At 53.3% G+C, this 27,183-nt stretch overlaps 7 protein-coding genes across 7 annotated transcripts; 5 read left to right on the top strand and 2 right to left on the bottom strand.

The window, feature by feature from the left end:
- Positions 1 to 861: 861 nt before the first annotated feature.
- Positions 862 to 2,682, top strand: NECHADRAFT_93345 (uncharacterized protein; the record flags this gene model as incomplete). The annotated part of the gene is made up of 3 exons (XM_003048150.1): positions 862 to 1,028; positions 1,075 to 2,592; positions 2,649 to 2,682. The coding sequence occupies 3 exons, from the start codon at positions 862 to 864 to the stop codon at positions 2,680 to 2,682; spliced, it is 1,719 nt and encodes a 572-aa protein (XP_003048196.1).
- A 1,978-nt stretch (positions 2,683 to 4,660) lies between these two features.
- Positions 4,661 to 7,104, top strand: NECHADRAFT_104347 (uncharacterized protein). Its single transcript, XM_003048149.1, has one exon. The coding sequence runs from the start codon at positions 5,132 to 5,134 to the stop codon at positions 6,704 to 6,706; it is 1,575 nt and encodes a 524-aa protein (XP_003048195.1). The 5' UTR covers positions 4,661 to 5,131; the 3' UTR covers positions 6,707 to 7,104.
- Positions 7,105 to 8,150: 1,046 nt separating this feature from the next.
- Positions 8,151 to 9,856, top strand: NECHADRAFT_40031 (uncharacterized protein; the record flags this gene model as incomplete). Its single annotated transcript, XM_003048148.1, is given in 6 exon segments — positions 8,151 to 8,329; positions 8,390 to 8,962; positions 8,979 to 9,034; positions 9,146 to 9,435; positions 9,493 to 9,590; positions 9,640 to 9,856. 6 exon segments carry the CDS (start codon positions 8,151 to 8,153, stop codon positions 9,854 to 9,856), a joined length of 1,413 nt encoding a protein of 470 aa, XP_003048194.1.
- A 1,120-nt stretch (positions 9,857 to 10,976) lies between these two features.
- Positions 10,977 to 11,672, top strand: NECHADRAFT_102618 (uncharacterized protein). Its single transcript, XM_003048147.1, has one exon. It carries the CDS (start codon positions 11,192 to 11,194, stop codon positions 11,624 to 11,626), a length of 435 nt encoding a protein of 144 aa, XP_003048193.1. The 5' UTR covers positions 10,977 to 11,191; the 3' UTR covers positions 11,627 to 11,672.
- A 1,248-nt stretch (positions 11,673 to 12,920) lies between these two features.
- Positions 12,921 to 14,135, top strand: NECHADRAFT_40209 (uncharacterized protein; the record flags this gene model as incomplete). Its single annotated transcript, XM_003048146.1, has 2 exons — positions 12,921 to 12,997; positions 13,094 to 14,135. 2 exons carry the CDS (start codon positions 12,921 to 12,923, stop codon positions 14,133 to 14,135), a joined length of 1,119 nt encoding a protein of 372 aa, XP_003048192.1.
- A 1,240-nt stretch (positions 14,136 to 15,375) lies between these two features.
- On the bottom strand, positions 15,376 to 17,414 carry NECHADRAFT_93341 (uncharacterized protein; the record flags this gene model as incomplete). Its single annotated transcript, XM_003047954.1, has 3 exons — positions 15,376 to 16,865; positions 16,914 to 17,000; positions 17,060 to 17,414. 3 exons carry the CDS (start codon positions 17,412 to 17,414, stop codon positions 15,376 to 15,378), a joined length of 1,932 nt encoding a protein of 643 aa, XP_003048000.1.
- Positions 17,415 to 25,776: 8,362 nt separating this feature from the next.
- Positions 25,777 to 27,183, bottom strand: NECHADRAFT_80069 (uncharacterized protein; the record flags this gene model as incomplete). The annotated part of the gene is made up of 1 exon (XM_003047953.1): positions 25,777 to 27,183. The coding sequence occupies one exon, from the start codon at positions 27,181 to 27,183 to the stop codon at positions 25,777 to 25,779; it is 1,407 nt and encodes a 468-aa protein (XP_003047999.1).

The following is a 27,183-nucleotide window of genomic DNA, read 5'->3' as shown; positions in this document are numbered from 1 at the left end:
GTATTGGCTGTAAATGGTCTTGACGAGTCTCTTTTACAGCATCTTCTTTGCTGGTGGTTGAGGAGTGTTGCATTGGACTGGCCACGACAACTCCTGAGATGGCGTGTTTGAGCCGCGTCTCGCCCGTCTTGGGACGGAGGCTTGCTAGTTCTTTGAACACCACCTCCTCTACGGTTCCCTTTTTTTTCTTTTCGCCTGTCTTTGCGCCTCCTGCTCTCGCTACAAGGCTCTAGACGCATGCCAAGCGCGAACCCCGGACACTCGCCGTCTGTGCCTGGTATCATCTCCGTTGTCCAACGACTCCGTTTTTTTTTTTCCACCACCCACCAGGAGAAGAGAAGCGACAGGAACAAGCAGCATCAGCTCATGTTTCTTCTCTTTCCGCACCCCCTGGAGGAGTAGCAGTTTTGACACTTGACACCAGCCGCCGATGACAAAGGAGTTGCTGCCCTAGGCTGAGAGAAACCCTGGTTGATTCTTTTCTCTCACACCTTGCCTACTACACCTCTTCCCTTTCCCTCCCCCCTCCTTCGTTGTCTTTTGAGGCTCTTGTCGCTTCTTTTGGCCTTGCGGTGACAATTACATGACTGGTTTAATCTTCACGCTCTAGACAGCACTCTTTTATTTTTCTTGTGTATAGTCTTGCCGATCACTTTCGCTTCTCGAAATAATTCTTCTGGTTCAGCTGGCTCTGAATATCGACGACAACCACTACAATCGCTAGCCAACTCTGGCAACAACAACATTGCGCTCACAATTATCTGAATTACGAGGAGGATCACTGAAATTGCTTGGTTTTTGGACAGAATTTAGGGCCAGTCGCCCTCGCATCTGCGAATTCCAACTCAGCTTTTTGACAAGATGAGCTACCAACTCGATACCTGGAGCGAGAAGCCCTCGGAGCGTTCACGATGGTCTCCCCTTACGCGGATGCTTCTCTCGGGAGAGATGACGCAGGAGAAGCAGCAGGAGCTGTCGACGAGGGAAAAGTTTGATCGCTGGATGATCAACGAGGGTTACCGAAGATTGTAAGTCGACAGCCCTAACACTTTGGACGATAAACTGACCATGTAGTTTCGTCTTCGTCTTTATGCTCACACACGCCCTCATCTTCTCCTTCGCCTGCGTTCACTACTCGATGAAGGAGAGTCTGCAATCTTCCCGCGACAACTTTGGCTTCACCTTTGTCATTGCCCGTTCTGCGGCCCTGGTTCTGCACGTTGACGTCGCCATCATCCTGTTTCCCGTGTGCCGCACCCTCATCTCGCTGCTGCGCCAGACACCCCTCAACGGCATCATCCAGTTCGACAAGAACATCAGCTTCCACATCGTCACCGCCTGGTCCATCGTCTTTTGGTCCTGGGTCCACACCATTGCTCATTGGAACAACTTTGCGCAGGCCGCTATCAAGAACAAGCTGGGTGTCTATGGATGGCTGCTCGCCAACTTTGTCTCGGGACCTGGATGGACTGGATATGTTATGCTGATTGCCCTCATGGGTATGGTTATCACGTCGGTGGAGAAGCCCAGGAGAGCAAACTATGAGCGTTTCTGGTACACTCACCATATGTTCATTGTTTTCTTCTTCTTCTGGTCCATCCATGGCGCTTTCTGCATGATCCAGCCTGATGTTGCGCCTTTCTGCACCAGTGTGGGTGCCTCAGCCGTCGGTGTCTTCTGGCAGTACTGGATGTACAGCGGTTTCATCTACTTGGCTGAGAGAATAGCCCGTGAAGTCCGTGGCCGTCACAGGACTTATATCACCAAGGTCATCCAGCACCCCAGCAACGTTTGCGAGATCCAGATGAAGAAGGAGCACACAAAGACCCGGGCTGGCCAGTACATCTTCTTCTGCTGCCCTGCTGTGTCACTGTGGCAGTACCACCCCTTCACCCTGACCAGCGCCCCTGAGGAGGACTACATCTCGATTCACATGCGTTGTGTTGGTGACTTTACCAAGGCTGTTTCTACAACTCTGGGCTGCGAGTGGGGTAAGAAGAAGGGCGACGCCAGCCAGGTTGTTGGTGTTAACGGTAACAACGGAGAGGTTGACCCAGCTCTTCGTCGGGTTCTCCCTCGAGTCTACGTCGACGGTCCCTTTGGCTCTGCTTCAGAGGACGTTTTCAAGTATGAGGTTTCGGTTCTCGTCGGTGCTGGTATCGGCGTGACACCTTTTGCCTCGATTCTCAAGTCCATCTGGTACCGGATGAACTACCCCCAGAAGAAGACGAGACTCTCCAAGGTCTACTTCTTCTGGATCTGCCGTGACTTTGAATCTTTCGAGTGGTTCCGCTCCCTGCTGCTGGCTGTCGAGGCGCAGGATCTTGACCACCGAATCGAGATTCACACTTATCTGACGGCCAAGATCAAGGCCGATGACGCTACAAACATCATGATCAACGACGCCAACGCCGATAAGGACACCATCACGGGCCTGCGCAGCCCGACCAACTTTGGCCGACCCAACTGGGACATGATCTTCCGGGGTATCAGGAAGCTGCACAGCCCTGCCGAAGCCGGAGTCTTTTTCTGCGGACCCAAGGGACTGGGCAGCGCTCTGCACGTGTATTGCAACAAGTACACCGAGCCTGGGTGAGTTTTTTTTTAATACTTGATAGTCAAGATCATTCAGCTGACCGAGATTACAGATTCTCTTTTGTCTGGGGCAAGGAGAACTTCTAAGCCCACCCATTGTCTTACTGTGTAAGAGGACGGAATTGGAAAGAGTTTGTAACATCAGAAGCCATCTTGGTTAAGGGGTTTATTAGATAAAGAGACCACGGTCTTGAAGAGCTTGGAGTTAACATTTTAATACGGATGCCGTACAAGCCAACATTTCTTCGTCACTGGCAAAATTTCGATGCTTTCAGATTTTCAATAAAGTTGCTATACCAGCCATATTATTACGCATGGGATGCCTCCTCAGGGACCGGGACGGGGGAACTAAGCGAGAGTAGTCTTCCAGAGCCAAGTTCATGCATCTTGTCTATATTCACCGTGAGATAATCCGAACCTGAGGCGCAGGCGAAGGGTCTCGATCTCGCGGGTTTGAGTTATCTCGATTGGTCCTGAGGCGTTCTGAAACGTTTCATGGCCAATGATGACGACGTCTGGTGGAGAGATCAAAGGCAGTCTTGTCAGAGACGGTGTGTCCCTGTTGATCACCCGGGTCCGTCGGACGCGGCATGTCCGTGGGATAGTTTGAGCCTACGGCGGTCAGCCGGGGAGAATGATAAACTCGGTGAAGATGCAGACATGTCAGAGAAGAAAGATACGGGGTCTAGAATCTGGGGAAAGTCAATTGATCAGAGAGATGTGGCATGTTTGGTGTACTGTAGAGATTACGGCGACCGGCATGTACAAGTCACGAGCCTATCCGAGTTGCGCCGAGTCAATCATCAACGTGGCTGAGAAGGTGGGAAGACACCTTTTTCCAAAGTAGTCAAGGTTGCGGTCGGTCCTCGGATGCAACCATCCAACGAGGCTTTGTTATCACTAGCGAAAAAAAGGGTCCATGAGCGAGAGAGAAAAGAGAGAGAAGAACGACGCATGGCCCTCGAGTGATGCCATTTCGACCTGGCCCAACGGAAATCGAAACGGATCCCGGACCGTGCTCCTATTTGGGGCATGGGGCTAGACCACATATGGACCAAGTCGCCCCTGGCCGACCAGCGTGACCCGTCAAATACGAACGGGGAGGGAGATTGATGTCATTCGTTGGGAGGCCTACCTATGAGAGGATGCATGTGTGTCTGTCTGGCTGTCAAGAGAGTGAGAACCAGTTGATGGCTCTGATAGAGGATCAAGATGTAACCACCCCGTTGGAAAAAAAAAAGACGGGCGCGAAAGTCTACCTAGGCGACGGTTTAATCTTGACTCTCGGCGAACGCCACAGTTGAACAAAAATGCCTAAATGGTCTTGCTCGATTCATGGAATTGGCTTGCAACAGCCGAAATCACCGGCGTACATCATCTTGGCATTCAAGTCACGTTTTTTTTTCTTCTGAGCAAAGAAAAAAGATCCAGACGACGATCAACATGCAATGGCAAAAAGGGCATTGCGTCAAGTCCAAGAGACATGCAGCTCAAGTCCACTTGGTGTAATTTAGTCGACGACCAGTGAAAAAAACGTCCTAGGCCGAAAAGGGGGACATCCAACTCCAAGGGGTCATGCTTGTTGCAGACAGGATGTGCGCAGGTCCGGGCAGCCAGAGCGCGTCGCGCTGTGACACATTGCAAAGGTGATGGGAGCATGCAGTTGCAGATGCAGATGCACGTCTTTAACCGCGGTCTATTTTCGAATGGAATAGTCTTGATTCGAGTTTCAAAAAGTTGATGTTTCAATTGAATTATCGTCTTTTATTCGCAACTGTATTCCACCTCGATTCTTTTCTCCTTCTACGGTAGAACGTTGAAAAGAATTCCTCCAGACACCAAAATCCTGCAGGGGTACTTTGCCACAAAGTATCCGGTACCTTTTTAGCGTCCGTTCCTCGTACCTGTCCGCAACTGCAGGCGCACTTTTTTTTAGGCTCGCCCACTCAAAGCCGCCCATCCCGACCGGGCATTCCTTTCACTGTGCCCCCCCCGACTCACTCAACCCATCCTCTCCCCCCTCTGGGTGGCCACGCCTCTTTCTCAATCCTTCGTTCTGCGCACACCAAACCAACCACCACGGGCAGTTCTTTTTTCTCAAGTCCTGCTTTGTGTCTCGTGCTGTTCCTTCCGCTCGTTAACTGACCTATTTTGCTTGCTTACTCTTCTTTTTTTCTTTACGTTGTTTTTCTCCTTTTAGCTCTCATCTACCTCTGACTCGCCGTTGCTTGCTCAACTACCTCACCTCTTGACGACGCGCGTGCCATTCTCCCTTTTTACCCACCTCACACAAGCCAGAGCAGCCAACTGCCTGCTTGATCTGTCGCCCACGCCACGTACCCCCTCTCAATAACATCTTCGATCCGAAACGGGCCCTGTTTTTTATTTCCTGTGTCTTTCATCGACTTGGCCCTCGTGGGTATCTCCAACACCCCCTTGACATCTATTGTCGTCATTCGATCATCGCCTTCTCGACTGGCCTTGATTGAACCCTCCGTCACACTTGCTATCGCCAACTTCAGCAAGACTTGCCGAGATGCAGATTCGACGACTCTTATTCCTGGGCCTGCTCCTCGGAGCTGAAGCCTCCAAGCTCGCCATCCGCCAGAACACGTCGGGCTCCAACAGCCCCGCGACCACAGCTGAAGAGAGCGAGCCTACCCAGGCTGATCCTACAACCGCCGCGGAGGCTTCGCCCACCGAAGAAACTACCGAAGAACCCGCTGATACCACCGCCGCCGAGCCGACCACCGAAGCGCAGCCCACCGATGACAGCACAACCGAGTCGTCCCCTACGACGACAGACTCTGGGGATACTACCATTACCCGAACTGTCACCGTCACCGATGCCAATGCCAAGACGGTGAGCCGGCAGACCACTGTGATGCGAACCATCACTTCTACCGTCGTGGTTACTTCGACTGCGTTCGAGACCACCACTGTTACTAGCAGCGATGCCGAGACCGCGACTAAAACCGTATATGCCACTACTACTGTGTGGGCCAACGAGAAGCGTGCCCTGAACCTCGCTCCCCGAACTGTCGGCAGCTACGACGAGATTGTCTTTGAGCAGCCCGCGCCCACTATTACTTCGGTCCCCGAGTCCTTCAACAATGAGCACTACGGCCTCCGCGCTTTCCGACGAGGCCTTGAGAAGCGTGCCACTATCACCAGGCTCGTTACTGTTACTGTGGGTGAGGACAGCGATACGACCGTTGTCAACACCATTGCCCGTACCGTTATTTCTACCGTGAGCAAGGAGACCGAGGTCACCAAGACCATCACCGAGACCGAGCAGGCCGGCGCCAAGACCACAGTTACTACCACCGGCACCCTCACTATTACCTCTACGAGAGTTACCACGGGTGTTGTTCAAACCGTGACTGTTGCTTCCTCGGGAGATTATGGCTCCGCCGGAACTGGTGTTCCTGAGTCCAACAACAACAACAGCAGCAGCAGCAGCGGTGGCGATGGTGGTCTGTCCACTGGCGCCAAGGCTGGTATCGGTGCTGGTGCTGGTGTTGCCGGTCTTCTCATCCTTGGTGCCCTGATCTGGTTCTGCGTCAAGAAGCGCCGCAGCGACAAGCACAAGGCCGAGTACGACGATGTCTTTGGCTCGTCCGAGGTCCCCGTTGGCGGTCCCGTCAGCGGCGGTACTGCTCCCAACATGTCCCAGGTCACACCTACCACTGCTTCCTCGACTCTGGCTCCCAGCCGCAACCCTACCAAGGGTTCTACCCCCGAAGGTTACCGTGGCACCGCTCTTGGTGATGGCCGTGCCGGATTTGCCAAGCCCCTGCCCTACGGACGTGCCTACCAGCCCGCGAGCCCCGAGACAAACTACTCGCGCACTACTGCTGGCGACAACGTGGGAGGCGTGAGCCCGGAAACCAACTACTCTCGTGTCGCTGGAGCCGAGCAGGGCTCTCCCAACTTTGGTGCCGTCGAGATGCACAGCCCTGCCAACACAGCTGAGCTTGCCAGTGACAGCGCCGCCGCTCGATGGCACCAGAACGACGCCGCCGAGATCGACGGTAACCAGGTGACAAGTGCTCACGGATCATCGCCCCCAGCGAACGTGTATGAGATGCCGGCGCAACCTTACAAGTAAATGAGGGGTATGGCCATGTGTCGAGTGTAACGGCCATGGCAAAAAGGAAGGGAAAAAGGAGGAAAGCGAGATTCTTGATTTGACCTTTTCGAAGATCTGATTGGGAGAGGGAATAATAATGTCAGATACTTGTACATACGTTGTAACACCCATTTTTTCCTTGCGTCTATCATGCATGAACCTGTACACAGCGGATGAAGAGGAGGGATTTCCGCACCTCATACCTTTTATATTCTTTTGTTGTTTGCCATTCATTCTCGTGGGTAGGGATCGTGATACTCCATGTCTCTTACGGGTGTTGTTGAAAGGTGTGATTGGAGTGAAATGATACATACGGGGGGACAAGGTTCCCAAAGGTTAGTTAAAGATCCTGTCACGTTAATTGAGTAACAGCGATGATCAATGTAGCCCATTTTGCGCCATGTTTCTGCGTGTCTGAGTTTTGAGTGGTTGGGTATGGATCACGGGTGATTTGAAATCATTGCTCGCGTGCTGTGACTGGTTGTGGGTGGGACGAGTGACGATGTGGTACGGACGGTGGCACTTGATGATGTCGAGTCATTTTAATCTTGGTTTTGCTCATTGTTGACGAATCTTATTGACTTGAATGGAACGACTATGCAATTCGAGCTTTGTGGAAAGTAATATTGCTAGTGATGAGCATTGGTGGTGACGACGAGATAGTATCTGACCCTCTACATGAAGTGGGCGATGGAGAAGTCGGCCGCCTAGGGGTGGCCGTTATCGGTGGCGCGATGCCGTGCATGGCCGGGAAGAAAGGATGCATGCAAAGGATAAATGCGCAACTACCACGGAAGTAAGGGTGGGTTCACGAGAATTGTCGACCAGAGGAACTGCAGTAGATCCATCTCTTGTTTGGATTCTTAAATGCTACGCATCTGATACTCGCCTCTGATTCAATTGCCACGATAAACACCCCTTGGGAAAGGATCACTCACCATATCTTTTCCTCTTGATAGTAGCGTTCCATCTGCCCGTCAAGTGTCTTGGCGAGACCAAACCCACACAATCTCAATGTCTTTTACCTCCTCTTTCTTTTCCCCCACGATCAAGAGAGCACGGCCTATGAGCAAGGACTAGATGGTCTGACAAAGAGCGGAGCTCTGTCATAAAACGATACCTATCTGATTTTTATTATTATTATTTTTTAAAATCTCTCGTCTGGCGCCAAGACTAGTTTAGGTAGTTTTTTAGGTGTTACCCTTTTGCTCATGTGGCGCGGCCTTTTCTTCACGCCAACCCCATTCTTGACAGCTGCATCGTTCGTTTCGGTTTCTTCCAGAAGGAATTCTCCGTTGGAAGAGGAGAAGAAGCGGTTTTCGCCCATCGTGAGTTTTCCCTTTCTTTTTTCTTCTCTTTCGTGTTAAAGTGCCTGAGTAATGATCCTTGTGTAGATCTCGGCAAATCAACCAACTTTTGAACAATGGCCAACAAGTCCGAGTTTGCGCCTGGTGAGGAAACCACCACGCCTCAGACCTTGGGCGACGACGAGGCTCAAGTTCAGACTCACACGGCAGAGGATGAAAAGAGGCTCGTGATGAAGCTGGACTTTTACATCATCCCTCTCGTTATGGTCCTTTACCTCTTTAGTTTCCTCGACAGGTTTGTTGTTGTTGCTTGACAATTTTGTTCTGGTTCTTGGTGACTAATTCGAACTTGTAGAGTCAACATTGGTAATGCGAGGTTGTACGGTCTCGAAGAGGATCTGAACCTCTCTTCGGAGCAGTTTCAGGTTGCCGTGTCCATCCTGTTTGTCACGTATCTGCTCTTCGAGGTTCCTTCCAACCTTGTCTTGAAGCTCTTTACTCCTCGACGTTGGATCGCTTTCATTGCTGCTGCGTGGGGACTCATCGCCACACTCATGGGTCTGGTCAACTCATATGGCGCCCTTATCGCTTGCCGTCTTTTGCTCGGAGCTGTCGAGGCCGGTCTGTTTCCTGGTTTGACCGTTTACCTGACCTTCTTTTACACCAAGCAAGAACTCGCCCTGCGCGTGGGATACCTCTTTGTCAGTGCCGCCGTCGCGGGTGCACTCGGTGGTCTGCTAGCGTATGGCATCGGCCACATGGACGGTCTGCACGGCATGAGCGGATGGCGCTGGATCATGATCATTGAGGGCATCCCGAGTTTCCTGGTCGGCATCGTGACGTACTTTGCGCTGCCCAACGATGCCGACACGGCCTACTTCCTCGACGACAAGGAGAGGAAGCTGATGCGAGTGAGGCATGCGCGTGAGTATGGAAACACAGAGTCTAGCCGTGAGTTTAGCAAGGCGGATATGCTCTGCGCTTTCAAGGACTGGAAGGTGTGGGCGTTTTGTGTTGCCCAGTTTGGTGTTGACACCATGTTGTATGGTAAGTTTCCAACATTTGGCTTCGAACTTTCCGAGTCTGGTTCGATTCTAACGGGCTGTTGCAGGCTTTTCGACTTTCCTCCCCACCATCATCAAGGATCTTGGTGACTGGACGGTTGCTGAGACTCAGCTCCTTACTGTGCCGTGCTACTTCCTTGGCGCAGCGGCATATATGACGACGGCCTATCTCTCGGACCGTATGCAGCGCCGTGGGCTGTTCTGCGTCATCTTTGGTCTCATCAGCGTTGTTGGATACGCCGTGTTGTTGGCGGACGTTGCCTCGGGTGTTCATTACTTTGGATGTTTCCTCGTTGCGGGTGGACTGTATGTTGTTGTTGGTCTGCCACTGGCTTGGGTAAGTTCGACATGAGATGTATGAGATGGATGCGTGATTGACAAAGTTGTGTCTTAGTTGCCGACAAACTCGCCACGGTATGGAAAGCGTACGACTGGGACGGGTATGCAGTTGACCTGGGGAAACGCGGCGGGCATCATGTCTGCTTTTATCTAGTGAGTATACCCCCTTGAGAGGAGAGCCTCTTGCTGACAAGACCGAAAGCCCTGCCAAGGACAAGCCCCGTTACACTCGTGGTCACGCCGTGACGCTCAGCATGGTGGCTCTCGGAACCATCATCTACGGATTTCTTTGGTGGTGGTACAAGCGGGTGAACGAGCAGCGTCAAGCTGGCGTTATGAAGGATAAGCATCGAAACATGCGTGAGGATGAGCTGGCAGAGCTTGGTGATGAGAGTCCACGCTACAGGTATACCATTTGAGAGAGGTGGATGATGGAGTGTATGAGAGACGTGAAGTCAAGACGGTAATGGACAGTGAGAATAGGGGTAAAAGGTGGGATAGTTCGAGCTTTGGAATAGATGGATAGATAAATGTAAAGAACATGGATGACGTCTCCCCTCGGAATCCGGCAAGCAGCATCATGGGCGGTAGCTCAGTTTATGTGTTAGCTCAATGACCATCTCGGCAGAAAGAAGCCGTAGAGGCAGAGCCTCACAAGAAAGACGCGCAAGACCTTGCACGGGCCTTTCATAGCCCATTCCAATGTTTGTGGCTTGGTCAGAAAAAAACAAGAGCACAAGTTCAGGTTGACAAAAAGCTGCTCAATGTCGTGTCAATGATGCAGGTCAACCAGTAGCCCTGCTGGAGAAAAGAAAATGGCGAGATCCCGGGCAAATGGGGAAGAAGCGGCACGCGGATTGGACATGCGTGCGTCAGCTTTGTGTTGTGTGGAGGGAGGAGGGGGCTTGTGCATATACGAAGTTTTTTGGGGGCTGGCTGGAATATGTACATGTGCGTGTGGTGGAATGTGACGATGAATGAGAATTGCTGTTGGTTTGTTATTTGTTTTGCTGTGTTTTCATTGTCTCTGTAATTGAACTGTTTAGCTTGGCTTGAGTAGAAATGGACGTGCCACTATTCAGTCCCCCTTAATAAACTTGCCGATCCATGGATACCACGTTTTTTGCTTCTTTTTACTCTCGGCCAGTCGGGACTGGTAATAAACCGCAGTAAGACTTGGGGACGGCTCACTCTTTCCGTTCATCACGAACACTTGCTCAGCTTTGCCACTGAAAAGCCCCCTATTACTTGTCTTGTTTTAAAAGGAACCAACCAATACACGTACCCCAGGAATAACGCGGTGGGCCGGAGGCTTTCTCAGCATTGGTTCCAAAATTAACACCCCAGAGCCTGGTTACTTGTCCAGGCCCAAGCAGGGACCTGTGTGGCAGTGGAGAACAAGGTCTTTTTAAAGCATTTGACCTTCTTGTTCCCCTGGTTTCCTGCACTGCATTCCCATTTTTTCTTCCATGCTTCCTTTTTTAAACCTGGGTGCCTTCGTTTCACATTTTTGCCCAGCCTCGTCCTTCGCTTGACTTGCTTACTTTTCGTTACTCCTTCCCCTGGAAGTTGGCTCTTGCTTCATTTTCCATCACTTTCGGCTTCGTCTCCCCTTTTCTTCGAGTCGAGCTGTCAACCATCACTTGATCGAGCCATACAACGAACAAACATCTTGCATCGTACAAGAATCATAATCACATCCCCGAACCCGAATAAAACACTTTAATCACCTCATCTTTTACACCACCGACATCATGCGTTTCGCCAAGCACCTTCTTCCTCTCGCCCTCGTCATCACCGGCGTCATCGCTGCTGGTGACGAGTCCACAACCGAAGTGGCCAAAGCCAAGGCTACTGCCACCGACGACAAGGCCACCAAGACGACAAACGAGCCCGACGAGACCAAGGGGTCTGACAAGACGGAGGAGGCTGAGCCCACGGCTACCGGAGACGACGAGGACAAGGACAAGGACAGCACCGAAACGGGCAAGGAGACCGAGACTGAGAAGAACAGCAAGGCCAAGGTTACCTCTGCTACTGAGACGGAACAGTCGATTGTCTCATGGAACCCTCCTCAGCCTTCAACCATGGCTCCCGACATCAACGCTTCTTCCCGCTCTATTCAGACCTCAGGTTACCTGGCTGTGGCCATGGTGGGCATCGTTTCCATCGCCGCAGCTTTCCTATGAGAAGCCCCTACAGAAACTTTACTATTCAAAGCTCTTCCTTGTCGATATTCCATCAAGTCTGAAAATGACCTGAAAGCATGTCATTGTTGGCGTCCAACCTCTTGTCTTTGTTTTTGCTTTTTTATTCATTTATGGCGCTGCAACGGGTGGGAATTGGGATTGGCTTTTTTGGCGGGTTAATCAAGTTTAGTTCGGAGTGGACGCGTCGTCCGTGTGTATGTGGCGTGGCGCTGAGACAAGTCAATTTGTTTCGGCGGAAAAGGCGGGAAATTGGATGAGAGAAAGAGAAGAAAGCTCTACTAGACCAGGCACTTGAGATAGAAGGGCATTTGTCTCGAGAATAATAATTGTCCATACAGATGACTATACTGACGATTGAGAATGGTTAAACATGTGTTCGAGGTCAAGCTTGTGTGATCAGCCGATGTGGTTGTGTTGGCTTCGGGGCTAGTGGACGGAATGCGGATTCAACACGGCCCCACTTTCGGAGTCCGGGGGTGGAAAGCCGGACTGGCATTGCCAAAGAATGGGCAGCACCTGATGATCAAAATCAGCCCAACCATTCGATAAAGGACTTTGAACTCATTCGCTAAGCATCCATCTTTGAGCCAAGGCCCTTCAGAGACAAAACGACAGCTTCACAAAAAAAGGCCACATGGAAATCATCCAATCAAGTAACCGGCTGGCGACGTCATACTTAATCCCCCCCTCTATCCGTCCAATCATTCGCTATTGCCCCGCCCCCTCATCGATGTGATGGGAAGCTTGGTTTTAGGCCCAGTGTGTCGCTCCAGCGCGTGCTGTGGCTTCCCGGGTCGGGTCCCCCCATTCTAGGCCAGGCCCGTTTCCTTCAGTGAGGCTTGCAGCGCTGCGGCGGCAGGGCGATGGGCTCTGGTCCAGTGAGGAAGGGGCGATGTGTGCCTTGCATCCTTCCAATCTCACTCCATGGGCCCTGGGCATCATTCCAGTTTCTCTCGCCCAGCTGATCTTTTTGCGACGACACACTCACACTCACACTCACGCATTTCCTTTCTTCATCTCCCCCTCGTCATCTCTCTTCTAACAATTCCATCTATTCTCTCTCGTTCCGACAGACAATCGCGGCTCTATCGCCTTCCGATCGTGCCTTCTGTCTGCCCATTGACATAACGTGCGCGCCCAAACTGCCTGAGCCGCTGTGGACGGCGGATCAACTCGTTTCCTGACGTCGCCTCACATTCACGCTCGCCTTTGTTCGCTACTCCTCCATCACCCATCATCTCGACCTCCTTCTCTTGGTCAATCTACAGACACCATGGCGCAGACGCAAACCCCAACCTTTATCAACCTCCCGCCTCCGGGCTCCAGACCAGAGACACCCTCTGAGATGCCGTGGGTCCCTCTCGCTCCAACTAACCCCGTCGTGCAATGACGTCGCATTGCTTGAACCTCGACATGGAACTGACCTCGCTTCTTGCTTCTTATCAGCGGTACTCCTACGAGCACCACAACCTCCCTCTCCGCCCTGTCCACTACAGCCATCAAAGACGGCCATCGCGGCCACTTCCTCCAGGGTCCCCTCGGCAGAGGCCACCAGCACAACCCTTCCACCACCAGCCTCGAGGCTGAGCGCGCCGACCGCATCTCCCGACTCGCCGGCCTCGAGCGCGTTGCTACCCTCCGACCTCCGACCCATGCGCCTCCTCCCGGCGCATCCTCCGCTTCGCCGCAAACCACCCCGACCTCGACGACCGGCTTCCCTCCCAACTACCCTGCGACCCAGCGCCTGACTCCCGCCTACTTTGATAGCAATGGACAGCCTGTTGCTGTCACCAAGATGAGTACTGTTGGTACAGCCAGTGCGACCGAGAGCCACATTGGCGAGGGCGATGATGCGCGCACCACGGGCGGCGACCGCGACGAGGATATGCTGAGCACCGATACCAATTATCGTGAAGCCGATTCAGTCACAAGCATGGGGGGTTACCCTGATGCCATGGATGAGGATTTTTATGGTACCGCAACTCGATCCGTAGGCGGCTACGATGATCGAATGAGTGATGACGGTTCTGCATCTCTGGTGGGCTTTGGTGAAGGCGCTGGCAGCACTGTGTCTGGGCCCATCTACCACCGCCGACCAGCCCCTCAAATCTGGGGTCTGGAGAGGACAAACTCGGGGCTCAGCGATGCCCGGCGCGAGCGCGAGCGCGATACTCATATGGGTGGTGACACGCCTGTGAGCATGTCTGCCCTCCAGGAGCGCCGTGATGCCCGGATGGTAGATGGTGTGGCCACCGACCCTAACCCAGGACAAGGTGCTGAGAACGATTCCTTCGTTGACACAACCTTCCGAGGGCCCGTGCCGGCGCAGTCACAACCCAGTGCCGGTCACGAAACAGCCGAGAGGATCGTCCAGCAGCGGCTAGACAGAGGCGAAACCAGAGCACCAGCGTCGGGTCTGGTAGGGCCTGGTCGAGGTGGTGAGCCTCTGGGCAAATTCTACTTTGAAGGCGAGAAGCGTGATGATTGATGAAAAGACCATGACGAAGAGAGGCTAGTTATCCGAGGGATCCAAGTCTGAAAATGTTATCTGGGGACATTTCCTATGCTCAACCTGGGGCGACGCTACGGTTTCTGTATGCTCTTTTAAGGAATCCAAGTCTGTTAGAGGTGGAAAGAACGAATTGCCCTTTCGTGTTGTTATATGCGTCTGAAGGTGTTTATGAATCGTGCTTAGGATCACAAATGCATTCTGTCCTTCCGGCGGTACCTCGTTTCTCTGAATATGATGTGACTGTTCATGATGGCTCCCGGATGTTACTCTAGGTCATAACGAGCTGGCAATTCTGACAAAGTCTCAGAGGCAATCGAGAATAAAGTGAGATGACAATGACCATCAAATGAGTCCACCTGGCTCAGCATCTTGTTCTTGTCCTGGTTCGTCTTATATCATTGTAAAACTACCGGAATAAAAGCGAATACAGCAGCAGCATCATAGCATGCCTATAACATTTCGACATGTTTTCAACTCTGATTGTTCAGTTGTCCCAGCCTGACATTCTTGACGCCGGGTGTTTCATATCCCATCATCCCGTATAATGGAAACAGATGGCAGTGATAATAAAACCAGTCGCAAATAAAAAAAAAAGATATTGCCGTATCCCCTTCCGTTCAAAGGCTCTGGGTCGTCTCATCAGACGAGACACCATCCAGATCCAAAAACATGAACGCCTTGCTTCTCAATAGAGCTTCCAACCCCTCATGGGTAGGACCTCCAGTATGTAAAGTCATGCTGTGCCACCCAAAGTGCCTCAGTGGCGTGGTCCGAGGTTCGTTCAGATAAAAAAACAATAAAAGAAAAGGCGTGGATCTCATAATCCCGCGTGTTACAGAAGAGTAGTCAAAACCTCCGTTCCTCATGATAGCCCTGTTATTAACGTCGTCGTAGTAAAGTGATCAAAGATGATTGCCTCCGTGTTGAAATGATCAAGGCATTTGTTGTTCTTCTCAAATCCTGTACTTGTGTATAGCCCTGCTGTATGCAGATCTCTCAAAGCTCATCATGAGTAGAACTGTCATTGTGCTGGATCAAGATAACAATAACAACAACAGACTGGTATACCGTCTCGGCCGTTGACAGTGCTTAGTAGATATTATGAAACTTGGACACAAACTAGGGGCTCGACGGCCTCCAACGCTCAGATGTGGTGGGTGAGTCTGCAGTTCTTCGTGTAAACGTATTAGGTTAGGTTGTATAATGTCGTGATAATTCATGAGCAGGAGAAGTCGAGGCTCATCCGGCGAGCCACGCCCTGCCAGTCCCATACAGAGACCCAGTCGCCCTCTTCCATGCAGGACCAGACCTTTTCGAGAAGCTCCATCACGCGGTCGCAGTTTCGAAGACCAGTGTAGCCGCGGACTGCCTTGATTCCACCCCGGATGCGCTCGCGCTGGGTTGGTTCGAAGCATGCGGTGCCGATGACAAGACATGGGATGAGAAGGAGGGTCTGCGAGGGGTCTGAAGGCTTGAAAGACTCCAGGATGACCAGTGACTCCTCAATCGCCAGAGTAATGCGGCGGTCATGATAAGCCGGCCGTCGACTTGGTGGTGGCGATGATGCTCTGTCACAAGATGATGAAGTCGAGTCCTGCTCGTGCATCGAGCTTGTTCTGGATGGGTTCCTTGAAGTCGGGCAGCTGCTTGCCATGTGGACATCCGAAGGGCCTTTACCCATCGACACTGTGGCCATCATCGAGGCTCGTCGTGCCGGTGCAGAGGGCATGGTTGGTGGGGGCGGCGGTAGGATAGGCAGCGTGCTAAAGGTCGAACGACGCATCGGTGGCACTGAAGGCGGGTAGATGGACCTGAAGAGATACACCCACATCATCTGCTTGTACAGCAGCCCGACACGGTCACGGCTGTCGCCCGGCGGCCATTGAGGTGTCCACTCCCGGATGGCGGCATCGATTTCGGCAGCCCGGTATAAACTAGTATAGTCAACAACAGGGTCAACCGAAGCTGCCATGTTGGCACGAACGGTGTTCCGGATGGTGGTGATCTGAGTTAGGTAGTGGAAGAGGCCGTCGGAAACACCCAGCAGTCGAGGTGGATGAATTGGTTCGGATGGGGTCCAGTCCTCAGAGGACAAGCGCGCCGTGTTGTTCTCAGGATGCCAGAAGAGATCATCAGCGTAGATGTGGTACTGGAAGAACTCGGTGATGAAGGTGTGGAAGGCCGGGTCCTCAGGGGGTGAGTTGTGAATTAGAGTCTGGTACGCCTGGAGGTGCACTCGGTGTTCGCCCCGGGGGTTCCCATCGGCGCGGGTTTGAAGCAGCAGGCACAGCATCTGTCCATATCTTGCTGACAGAATCATCTTGTTCTCGGGGTCGTCCTTGTCCTCGGACCGGCCCATATCCGCGTAGAGTCGTTTCATCGATTCATCGTGGTGATAGTCCGCTCGCTGTTGCAATGCCTCACGGCTTGACTGGGGGTTATCGGCCAGCAACTTGGCGCCGTAGGGAGTATCCCAATCAATGTGTTTGCCACTGACGGCCAGGATGGAGTGCATGAGACCTTGGTGCTTGTTGGCGAGCTGAAGAATAATGTCCTTAAAGGCATTCTTGGCCTCGCCTTCTACTGTAAGGACGTTGCTCAGCTGCGTGATGTAGTGCTTCCAGAAAATCTTGTCCTCCGCTGTCTCGACACCATGGAAGATGGGCTGCATGGTGATCATGGGGAGGCTTTCTCGCCGCATCCGCTCTGTTTTATGGTTAGGGAGACTAAACCGTTGTCGTCTGGTAAACGTACCCTCTTCAGCTTTCTCCTTGCCACTCTTCCAGATTTGCTTCTCGTGGTAGCCCTCACAGACCACGGCGTTCTTCTCACAGTTCATGCCTAATACATTCGTTAAAACCAATGGACAAGCAAGTTGGGTGAATTGGCTTGGGTCGTACATCGGGGCTTTGCTTCGTCGCACTTCTTCTTGCGCTTACGGCATGTAATGCACCCAGTCTTTGATCGACCTTTGGTCACCTTGCTGGCACCCACTGCTGGCGTCAACGGATGCTTCCTTGGTCTTCCTCGAGGTCGTTTCGGCTTGGGGTCGGTGCTTGATGGTTCTGCGGGAGCTGGTGCCAATGGCGCTGCCTTCAGATCGTCCATGTTCAAATCGTCCTCGACCGGCTCCAGCTTCGGAATCGTAAGAATGTCGTCTGATCCTTGCTCCCAGGTGTTGTCCATCTCCACATCGTCACGCTCGCCATAACCAGTACTCCAAGAGTCCACAGATGAGGCTGCGGAATGGATCATTGTTGGTGCAGACGACATGTCTATTCCTGCGCTCAGAGGCGATATCTGGCCCGACTGCACCTGCGCTGCCGTCGAGTTCAGCCACAGGGGTTCCATCGTCGAAGGTGAGTGCGGCATCATGGCGTCTTGGTCCTCGGAAGACATGCTATGGCTGTCGCACCAAGCCAGGTCTCTCTCACTCGAAGCAAAGTCAAAGGGAATTTCCTGGGCCATTCGGTACTGTCGGTGTGCCCCTGTGCAAGTGAGCGATGTTCGAGAGTTGAATTGAGAGAGTTGGACGCTTCGATAACCGTCCAGATGAGATGGCGGTTGATCAAATACGATTCCTCAAGCTTAGAGGGTGACGACTCGGCATGAAGCTGTGGAGACTGGCGTGTGGTGGTGTGGGTGTTGGGCTGGACTAGCCGTCGACACCAGCGCACCAGCGGCTGATCGAAGCTCCTTTAGTCGCCTAGAACGGGCGACAGTTCAATCGTCGCAAGATGAAAGGGAGGGAAAGATGAGAGGGATGGAGGGGCCATGTGGGGGAGAGGTCTTATTTGGGAGGCAGGCTAAAGGGTGACAATGGGTGAAGGATTCTAAGATCCAGCACTGGAGACTTCTGATGCCCGTCGACGCCATCTCCCCACAGCCATCATGGTCCAACGATGAGGTTGGCCTCATGGGCAAGGTGAAGAGTGCCACCTTCCAGGGACCCAGGAGCTTCAACCACCATGTGCCGTTGGTCCCGTCCAGGATCGTCCAGGCCCGCCGAACGATGCCATCAAAGTGTCTCCTCCAATCCCTGCCTGGGGCCACTAGCGGGCTAGGTCCCCTTAGCTCTCGACGATGGGTGCATGGGACGTGGAGGCCACTGAGCACACGTCTCCACCCAGCTGGATGGGGGGACCTTGGCCTCTCCACCCTCCAAAGACCTTAGCGTTTTCAGGGCCCTGACGAGAGACGGCCAGATACCTCGGGGTACTTGGAACCCTCCATGTACCAAGTGGGACGCAGCTTGTCTCGACTGCTCGCGGTCTTAGGCTGGACGGTGAACGGCAGCGCTATCGATGCTGGTGACCGAGATATGCGGGAAGAGGCTGTTGCCTGTGAGCAGTTGTGTAGCCTGAGAGGGCTGCCTTGGGCAAAAATGGTGCTGCAAGTCACCTCTTCTTTCGCGGTCCTGGAAGCGATAGATTCTCAGAAGCTAGGCTGGCTATGCTTGGGTACGGGGCATGTGGAGCACATTGCCCAGCCGTGGTTCGACAATACGTTGATCCCTCTCCAAGAGTCGCACGACAATAATGTCCACCAACTGGATGCAAGACTCGGGCTTGCGGCCTCCAACGTTGTAGTGCTGCTGTAGCATGATATCATTGCAGCAAGTGCTGTGATTGGGAATGGTGATGATGTTGTCAATGGCATGGTTATTGGCGCTGGTTTCAGTTGGAGTGCCAACAGTGGTGACGGCGGCAGAGATACACTTGCGATACATACATACATGTAGGTAACGCCCTGACGTGCGGGAGGGGCCGGGCTTGTAAACCGCCAGTAGGCCTCAAAATTGCTGTCATCGTCCTCTGTCCGTGTGATATCTCTTGCTCTCGCTCCCATCACACCAATCAGGGCTATCCAGTCCTGTTGCTCGAGTAAAGGCTGCAGGGTGCACAACAGTGAAGGAGGCATTGGGTGCGGACATGACGCTTCCGAGCCCTGTTCGGTATTGTTGATATTGCATCTGGCCTCAGAATCAGGTTTGGACACCGGTGAGGAGGAGTGGAGGCGGGGATGCAGTCTTGCGTTTCTGCAGCCGGATAGGATACTCTGTAGATGGGGGCATTTCGTCAGGAATCAGATCGCTGGTTGGATACGGTTAATTAGCATCCTGACAGGTGATGGGCTCGGATGGCATGTATGTATTCGTCTTGGTTAAGCTGATAGTTTTTTTTGTTGTTCCAGGTTGGCGGACAGGGTTGCCCAAACCTAATTCGAGGACAGTGTCCGCCCACCGTGCCTTCCTCGATGGAACCATGGAGATCACAGTGCATCGGAAATCTGACACAGTACACCTTCCTATCCCATCAGCTTCCACTCCCATGTAGCTCATGGCAAACAAGGGCTTCTTTCACAAATATCTTGATCCATCTCATTCATCTCATCAGCATCATCAACCAGCATGATGCTTGTCAATGTGACCTGCTTCTGCTCTATATGGCTCTAACTATTTACTAGCGGAGACCCCGACTTTGAGCAGATCTAGACCACCCACCTGCCGAATCGCCTTGGACTTATGCTGCACCTTGGTGTCCGCAGCCAACAGCATCATGACGATCTTGACTCGGTGCGGAGGCTGCACTCTGAAAGGCATTTCCGCATCTGCTTCGGATCTATGTGCTCCGTACCATGCGAAGTCCAATCTCGCAGCTGTCCTTCCCCCCTTTTCTGCTCTCGAACCCAGGCTCACTTGGTAATTCCAAGTTCCTATTACTAGTGCCCTGTTCTACTGCAGCACACTACTGCACCGTGTTATTAGCGCTTGCATTACTCTGGGGCCTGGAAAGCGGCGGCCTAGGATCAATCGACGACTCTTTTGGGGCTCTGTCAGTGAGACTGCAGGAAGCATGTCATTCGAGGAAACGACTTTTTCGCATTTGTGCCAGCTACAGCATCCATGGTAAGTCTCGAAGCTTATGAATAGCGCGGAAGACGGAACTAAAGCTACCTCGTACAGAATCTTGAATCATGCCTATCATGCTAGGTTAGGAAGCTTAGCTACCCTGTTTAACCTTGCTTTTTCTCAAGATCCCTACTCTAGGACATGCCCCGTAGCTAGACGGGTACTTGTGGGAAGAAGCAACATTGCGTCCTCCGCAGTCAACCGCCAGCCGCGCTCTCACGGGCCTCATGGTGGTCAGGGCACAGTCCCTCCATGAGACAAGGCTTGGTCGGTCGATCATCACGACTACCTTTGCCAATCCGATTGACATCTAATGTCGATTGCATTCGGCAATGGCAACGTGTTAGATACCGGTACGTGACAGTGCCATGAGGAGCTGTGGAATCCTTGATAATGGATGGCACCAACACCACACACCAGGTATAACCCCCACGCAAACCTCAAGGCTCAGCCTGGGCTAATAATTTTCCCAGTACTTCGTACTCCTGTCGTAAGGCAGCCCGTTGCGTGTGGTAACATCGTTGGAAGCTTGACCACCTTTCGAGAGGCGCGCCTCCTCCTCAAGAACTGAGACGCTTGACCCTTCACGTTTTGCTTTTTGCAATGGCGGGGGACAGTAGCCCTGGCTAGAGATGCAGTCCCCTGACTTTTGCTGGGAACCCAAGACTTGCGTGCCTCCTTGACCGGCATGCTGGTCCTTGCCTTGGAACGCCCTGAACGTGGTGTCGTCTGCCAGGGCCGTCGCATGCATTGGCTAACATTACAGTGATGGCAATGCTTGGACTTCTTCCTAGGTGGCCAAGACGCTGATATACGGAGTTACGGATACTTTACACTGAATTGGAGGTTTGGTCTAGGTGTGCTAGTCTAACATCGGAATAGGATGCCTTCAGGACGAGCTCCTGTGCTGCCACGCTTCACCAATCACCTCTTCCGAAGTACTTGTCTTTGAGTCGTCAACTTGGTCTGGCCTCATCTGTTCAAGTACTCTGTTCAATGAGCACATGGAAAAGTAACAAGAGACACACCTCATGCCTCGTCAAAGAATACTTCGTACATACGTATGCAAGCAAATTTGTCCATCACCCGGGTTCCCTAAACGAGTAATCCTCGCTCAGCACAACTCGCACTAACACATGGCAGGCTGAGCCTCTCCCCCTGTCCTGACCTCCATCTAGAAGCCACAACGGTTTCGAGGCCCCTGTTGGGCCTCTCATGGCAAGTCAGCCAGCTACCGAACCAAAAGTTATTTGCCACGCGGTAACGAACAACCAAACAGAGCATGGGCGAATATCGAGCAAGCTCACCATGACAAATGGCTTTCTTTCTGGCGACAACTTGGGAAATGTGGCACGTTCCGCGTTGCAAAACTGCGAGACCTACCGCTGAGAACTGAGCTCTCCCCACTACGGAGTACAAGACCCAACGTCCTGCACGAGCCCGAGAGAGCTCCCAAACGCTCCGAGGGCTAATACTGCGGATCATTCGACAAACTGATGCGCGCAGAGGCCTAGGAGCGACCCTGATCTTGATGGCTTTTGGCCCCGTGGCCTATGGGAACCCAAATAGCGCAATGCCATCTCTATTCCTCTCTAGGCTTAGCAGGCCTGCGGCTAAAGACCCACGACAATCTGTGTGGATTGCTGACACGCAGCGGTACCTCGAGGTACCTGGACGATGCTCGCGCGTTCGGTCTCGCCAAAGAATTGTCTTTCACCAGCCAGCCGCATTCTCACCTGCGCCTTTCTTCCCTGTTGTATCGAGAGCGAACATGGATTCTGAATCAGAGCAAGGTCGTGTAACGGGCGTTATGGCTGATTGCAGAGTACGCCATACGAGCTGATCGAGATGGCACACGAGGCTGAGTCTCCTGAAAGTTTGCGAGGTGTTTCGTGTTTCAAAGTCGTGCTTGATTTGTGGTGCTAAAGCTACTCATTAGTTTAGAGCCAAGGAGGCTCTCTCTACCTACTCTCTTTGGCAACGGCAACCAGTACTCATTACCAAACATTACCATCGATCACCCTGAGCCGTCCTCAGCTGCTCTTACACCGCTGGACGGTGTGGTCCGAGTGGTCGGTCTGGCGTTCAATAAACCCCGGGAACTGACTTCGACGGCGCGCCGGTCAAGGTGCGGTCCGTCGACTGACTCCCGTCTTTTCCCTAGTCTGGAGACTGGGCGGGTGAATGGATCCAACCAAATCGACGGCGTCCAGACCCTCCCGAGGAAACGTGCGCATCTGGCAGATGATAGACGTCATAACCAACGTGATGGCCAAGCTGTTGGTTCCAGCAACCCAGCCTATCAAGCCCAACCGAACGATGGCTTCGACACACAATTCGCAGAACGATGCAATGCCACTCGGCTGTGGTAATTAGGCTCCTTGCTGACGGCCCTACGTATCCCTCGCTAACCCGATACTGTAACGGCTGAAGAGCTCACGGGATCACTTCTCGGGAATGAAGATGCTATGTTTTACCCGTACCCAGTCTGAGGGCGGACGCGGACCTGCAGCATTGACAAGCATCAAGCTGCCTGATGCCGTGCTAAGGACAGTCCGTGTACGATTTTGCCACCAGAGGACCCTGGCGATCCCTCAACCTCGTCGGCCTGCCTACTGTACACTACCGCGTTGTTGGTCTCGATCCTGTTGCAGAAGGATCTGTATAGCCTGTACGCCATCGGCAGGTCGCAGGCCAGCTCGTATCAACCTGCTTGGGGGAGAGACATGGAGCTCAGCTCGTCAGCCAGCACAAATACGCCTAAGTGGTTCAGAGCGCATGGAGGCGGGTCGCTGTAAGTGCAAGATTATGCCCATCTCCAACTCCACCTCGACCACCACCACCACACGCAGCCCTCGTCAACTGACATCTTTGGTAGGCGCTTGATACCACACAGGCCGCACACACCGCGCCCACCAAACTAGCGTCACATCTTAGCACGTTTCTTGTCACGTTGTTGGGTGCCAATACGGGCGTTTAAGCCCAAGAAGGTCAACGAGGATGAAGCTGGCAGCATGGCAACAGAAATCGATTGATTGGTGACTAAGTTAGTCCGACGTCAATTTTCCGCCAACACACGAATAAAAAGTCTCCTAGAAGCATGCTCTTGTCAGGTTTGGCAGATCTCCCGTCACCGGGCCGGGGACGATCGTCCCAAGACGAACCGACCGGGCCGGCAATCTAGAAACATGCGGTGAACCGACTCGACTGGCCTTGGCATGACCAAGGATAGCAGAGCCTTTAAGTTGCAACATACAGTAACTACGCAGTACAATATGTACGAGGAGCATCGCGAGGCACACATTTCTCTTGGGTTTGAGTGGAACGATATAATGACCCCCACTGAGTGACAGAGACGCATGTGATGCAAACAGTGACGAGCTCGGAAACAGGTCGGCGAGTCGTGGCCAAACAATGTTGATGTCTCACCAGCGTCCTGGGAATTTGGAGATGGTTAGCCATGCTTGGAAACATGGTGCAAGCCTCCAACAGGCCAGGCCTTGCTGGAGATCGTCGACTCCGCCGACCAAGAAACGGGCCCAGGCCGATTTCTCCAGACCAGGTCAACCGCTGTTCGGGATTAAGCAACCGTCGAAGCAGGGACTGCACGGTCTTTAGTTTTCAATGCGCCAGCCACCAGCAACCGTCGTTTATTGGAGGGCACTCCGGAGGCCCAGCTACTATTCAGGAGCCCGGAACCTGGATCATCCATCGAGCAATGGACCCAATGTCGAGACAGTCTGCAAACTGGAGGAGGTGACGGTCTTGAGCAGGGCCAATGTCGTCTGTTTTGTTGAGCTGGTGATCCACGGCCATCCCATCCAGACCAACCAACTACGCAACAAAGTCGGGATCAATTGCTATATACAGGCAAGGATTGGCTCTATGCGCGAAGTATCTACCATGAACCACTTACTGGTGGTTTCGTTAGTGGCGCGCGAGCGCTTACTGTCAACAAACCAAGATCTGCAGCTTTTACACGCCCTTGGGACCCTCTCTCCCAGCGCGGTTCTGGACTTTTGTCAAGACGGGGCCCAAAGGCCGATCTGGCATGATGATCCACTACCTCGTTCAAATGATAATTCCGAATACCATAGTCGATAACTTTAGTGCGATTATGAAGTAGCAGCACCGATGGCCCGAAGGAATAGGACATGATTGGCGCAGTTTGGTTCTGGTCTGGGTATCCAATAGCCTCTTGAGGAAGGATGTGCCATCCAGATGGAAGCAGAAGACGAGATGTGGCTCGGGCGTTGGCCGAAGGCCGAGACCTTGATGAATGGCTGCTCGCGGTTGATACTGGCCGATACCTACCCCAGACTCCCAGACTGGGGATGATCGACAAATGCCCATCGGAGGCGGGGCCGATTATTCACAGAATCGACAGTGGTGTTGAAGAAGGAGGCCTGCAATGAGTGGGGGGCCGTGGGGAGCGGTGTGTGCGCCGTGAGATATGTGTGGATGGCTTCATGCCGTGAGTGAAGACAGAGACGACGTGGACCTGAATACGGCCTAAGGAACCACACCAGATGAACCAAGAGGAAGCGCTATCCCGCTCACTTACATCATAGCAACAACACCGTTTGTCTTGACGACACAGCAGCAGTAGCAACACCCGACACATGCGCAGATGCAGACGCATACATGAAGCCAAATTACATCCAGGATCTGCTCGGTGGCTTTTCATCCAGACGTCTTGTTCTGCGGTACTATACATTACTGCTGCAAATCCGCCGTATTCAGTCTCATTATTCGCCCGGCACTTGTCACCAGGCACACAAGATCCAATGACGAGCGAAGCCGACCCACGCCGGTAAACAGGCGCGTCATTGAGGGCGGGCCCCCGTGGCATACTCGGGATGCGCGGTGGTCTGCAGGTGATTCGACGTCTGGTGGAGTACGGGGCACTTGGTCTCGTGCATCGTCACGGGGAGTAGATGGAGGGTAGCCATACGGCCCAGTACCTATTCCCCGTGTTTCCATGTTTACAGTACTTACATACATCCAGCGTCAGCTAATGCCGTGGTGAAGCGCGATTGACCTTGTCTCAGCTCTTTCTGCTTAATCCCGGAGGCTTGGAGGCGCTGTGGGCGAGGGGTGGCATGGCATGGATGCGGCCCCTCCAGGTATGTATGGCTTCTGGGGCCGTGTTGTGATTCATGCGGGACACGAGTCAGATGTCGACAGGCTCCCCGGGCGAGGCGAGAGGATGTTCACCAGGATCATGTTCGCTTCGCAAGGATCAGTCGCTGCCGCAGCGCAATTGCGAGTTGCAGATGATGAAGACTTTGTCATCCATCCATGGTGAACCAAGGTGAGTAATTCGTCTGGTTGTTGCTCACCGGGTCTCGATCAGGCAAAATCCCCTTGGTACAGCGTCGCATCATGCCATCTTGAGGCACGAGAAAGGGGCATCCGGGTCAGAGGTAGAGTACGGTACGCAGTAGAGGACAAAGGAAGGGTCCCTGTTGAATCAGGCCAAACACTCGTGCAACCTGTACCGCGGCGAGCCCCTGAGAAACCAGCATTACATGCTCGAGCACTGTCTATGATATGAAGCTACATACGTTCCGTCCAAAACTTGATGTAACGACAATATCGATATGCCCTCAACCATTCGTCCATATACGAGATAGCAATCAGTCAAGAAGTTATAGACATTTGACCATGACCATGACCATGACCCTCCAACGTCAATCCAAAACCTCACCTGCGTCTTGATACAACCTCATCTTCTCTCCTATCCACCAGCCTCTCCCCTTCGTCCACTGCCGCTCGTCCAGAGCTCGACTTTCTCCCATCAAGGCGCAAGGCCGTCCTGAGACCTCCTCCACTGCTCCCGCTGGCCGCCGTCGCCGTCATCGTGCTGCTCGGTGTCCGTGTTCCTCGCAGCTCATCCCGGCTTGCCTTGCGGAGCTTTCGTGTCTCCACCTTGAGGCCCTGCGGCTTCTTGGAGCGATACGCAGAGGCAGCAGCAGCGGCAGAGGCTTCGACCGCGGAGGCGGCCCGGAGCGGTGCCTGTGCTTGATCCAGGCGGTTGAGGGTGAGGTTGAGCTCGGATGGCGTTGGGAGAGGCGGTACTGGGGGTAGGGGGGACGAGAAGAGCGGCTCGGGGGCGTCGTCGATGAAGCTCTTCCAGCCAACAAGACTCTCCATGCTCTGTCGGCGGTCAAAGCCAGGGCTCTTCCGTTTGATGCCCTCCCTGCTCCTCATGCTCCCAAAAGAACTCTTGCGGCTTGACTTCTTCATTGATGGGTTTACCCCAAGATCCCGCTCTGCCTTTTCCCGGAAATACGTCGCCCTCTCCTCCTTCTCTCGCTTGTCCTCGCGTTGCCCTGATAGCCACGGTGAGGAGCAAGGAAGCTGGGGGTCCGGGTCCTCAAATGGACGCCAGTGCGTGCGTGGGGTCGCTGGTGTTCGAGGAGTTGCAGGATTACTATGTTCAGACCGGACACGTTTGCGGAAGAGGCTGCTGATGGCGGAGGATGGTGTTCGCGGCATAGGGGTGCTGCTTGGCTCGTCCGGACTCGGGGTCTTACGGATGACAGCGGCTGCTTCTTCGTCGACGGACGCCGAGGACGAAGCTCCAGCTGAGGCATCACCCTGCCGAATCGAGGGGCGGGGGGTGTCGACGGGTACAGACTTCTGGTTTGGCCGCTGCTTCTTGAGTTTGGTTGACTGAGTGAAGTCCTGTGTCGTAGTTGAAGGACAAAACTCGTCATCGTCCTTCTTCGCCGTGACCTGTGTCCAGCCCGAACTTTCAGTCGAGTCTGACCATCTAGAAACATCGTTAGAAACCTCACGCCCGTCGATGCTCTCGCGGGAGAACTTCAAGGCCCTTCGTGGTGTGTCAGTGACAGCCCTCTCCATATCCCTAAGGACTGGCCGTTGTTGATGACGGCTCGGCACGTCAGGGAGACGCCTCATCGCCGGGGGTGCGTTATCATGGCTTCTGCTGAGCTGGGCCTCGTTTAGCTCTCGTAAGGGGTATCGGAGGCGCGCCTGAGTGTCTCTGAGGTTGAGCATCATTCTCGACCGAGGGAATGTTCCTCCTGTCGGCTCCTCTTCATTGTGCTCTGGAGTAAAGCCCGAGTGCCCGACTTGTGGCTCCAT

Source organism: Fusarium vanettenii (assembly GCF_000151355.1).
Source record: "Fusarium vanettenii 77-13-4 chromosome 5 genomic scaffold NECHAsca_12_chr5_2_0, whole genome shotgun sequence".
Lineage (NCBI taxonomy): Eukaryota > Fungi > Ascomycota > Sordariomycetes > Hypocreales > Nectriaceae > Fusarium > Fusarium vanettenii.
This window is presented reverse-complemented; position numbering and strand designations above follow the sequence as displayed.

Excerpts from the sequence above, each read along its gene's own strand:
- NECHADRAFT_104347 (XM_003048149.1), top strand. The coding sequence starts at position 5,132 with ATGCAGATTCGACGACTCTTATTCCTGGGCCTGCTCCTCGGAGCTGAA.
- NECHADRAFT_102618 (XM_003048147.1), top strand. The coding sequence starts at position 11,192 with ATGCGTTTCGCCAAGCACCTTCTTCCTCTCGCCCTCGTCATCACCGGC.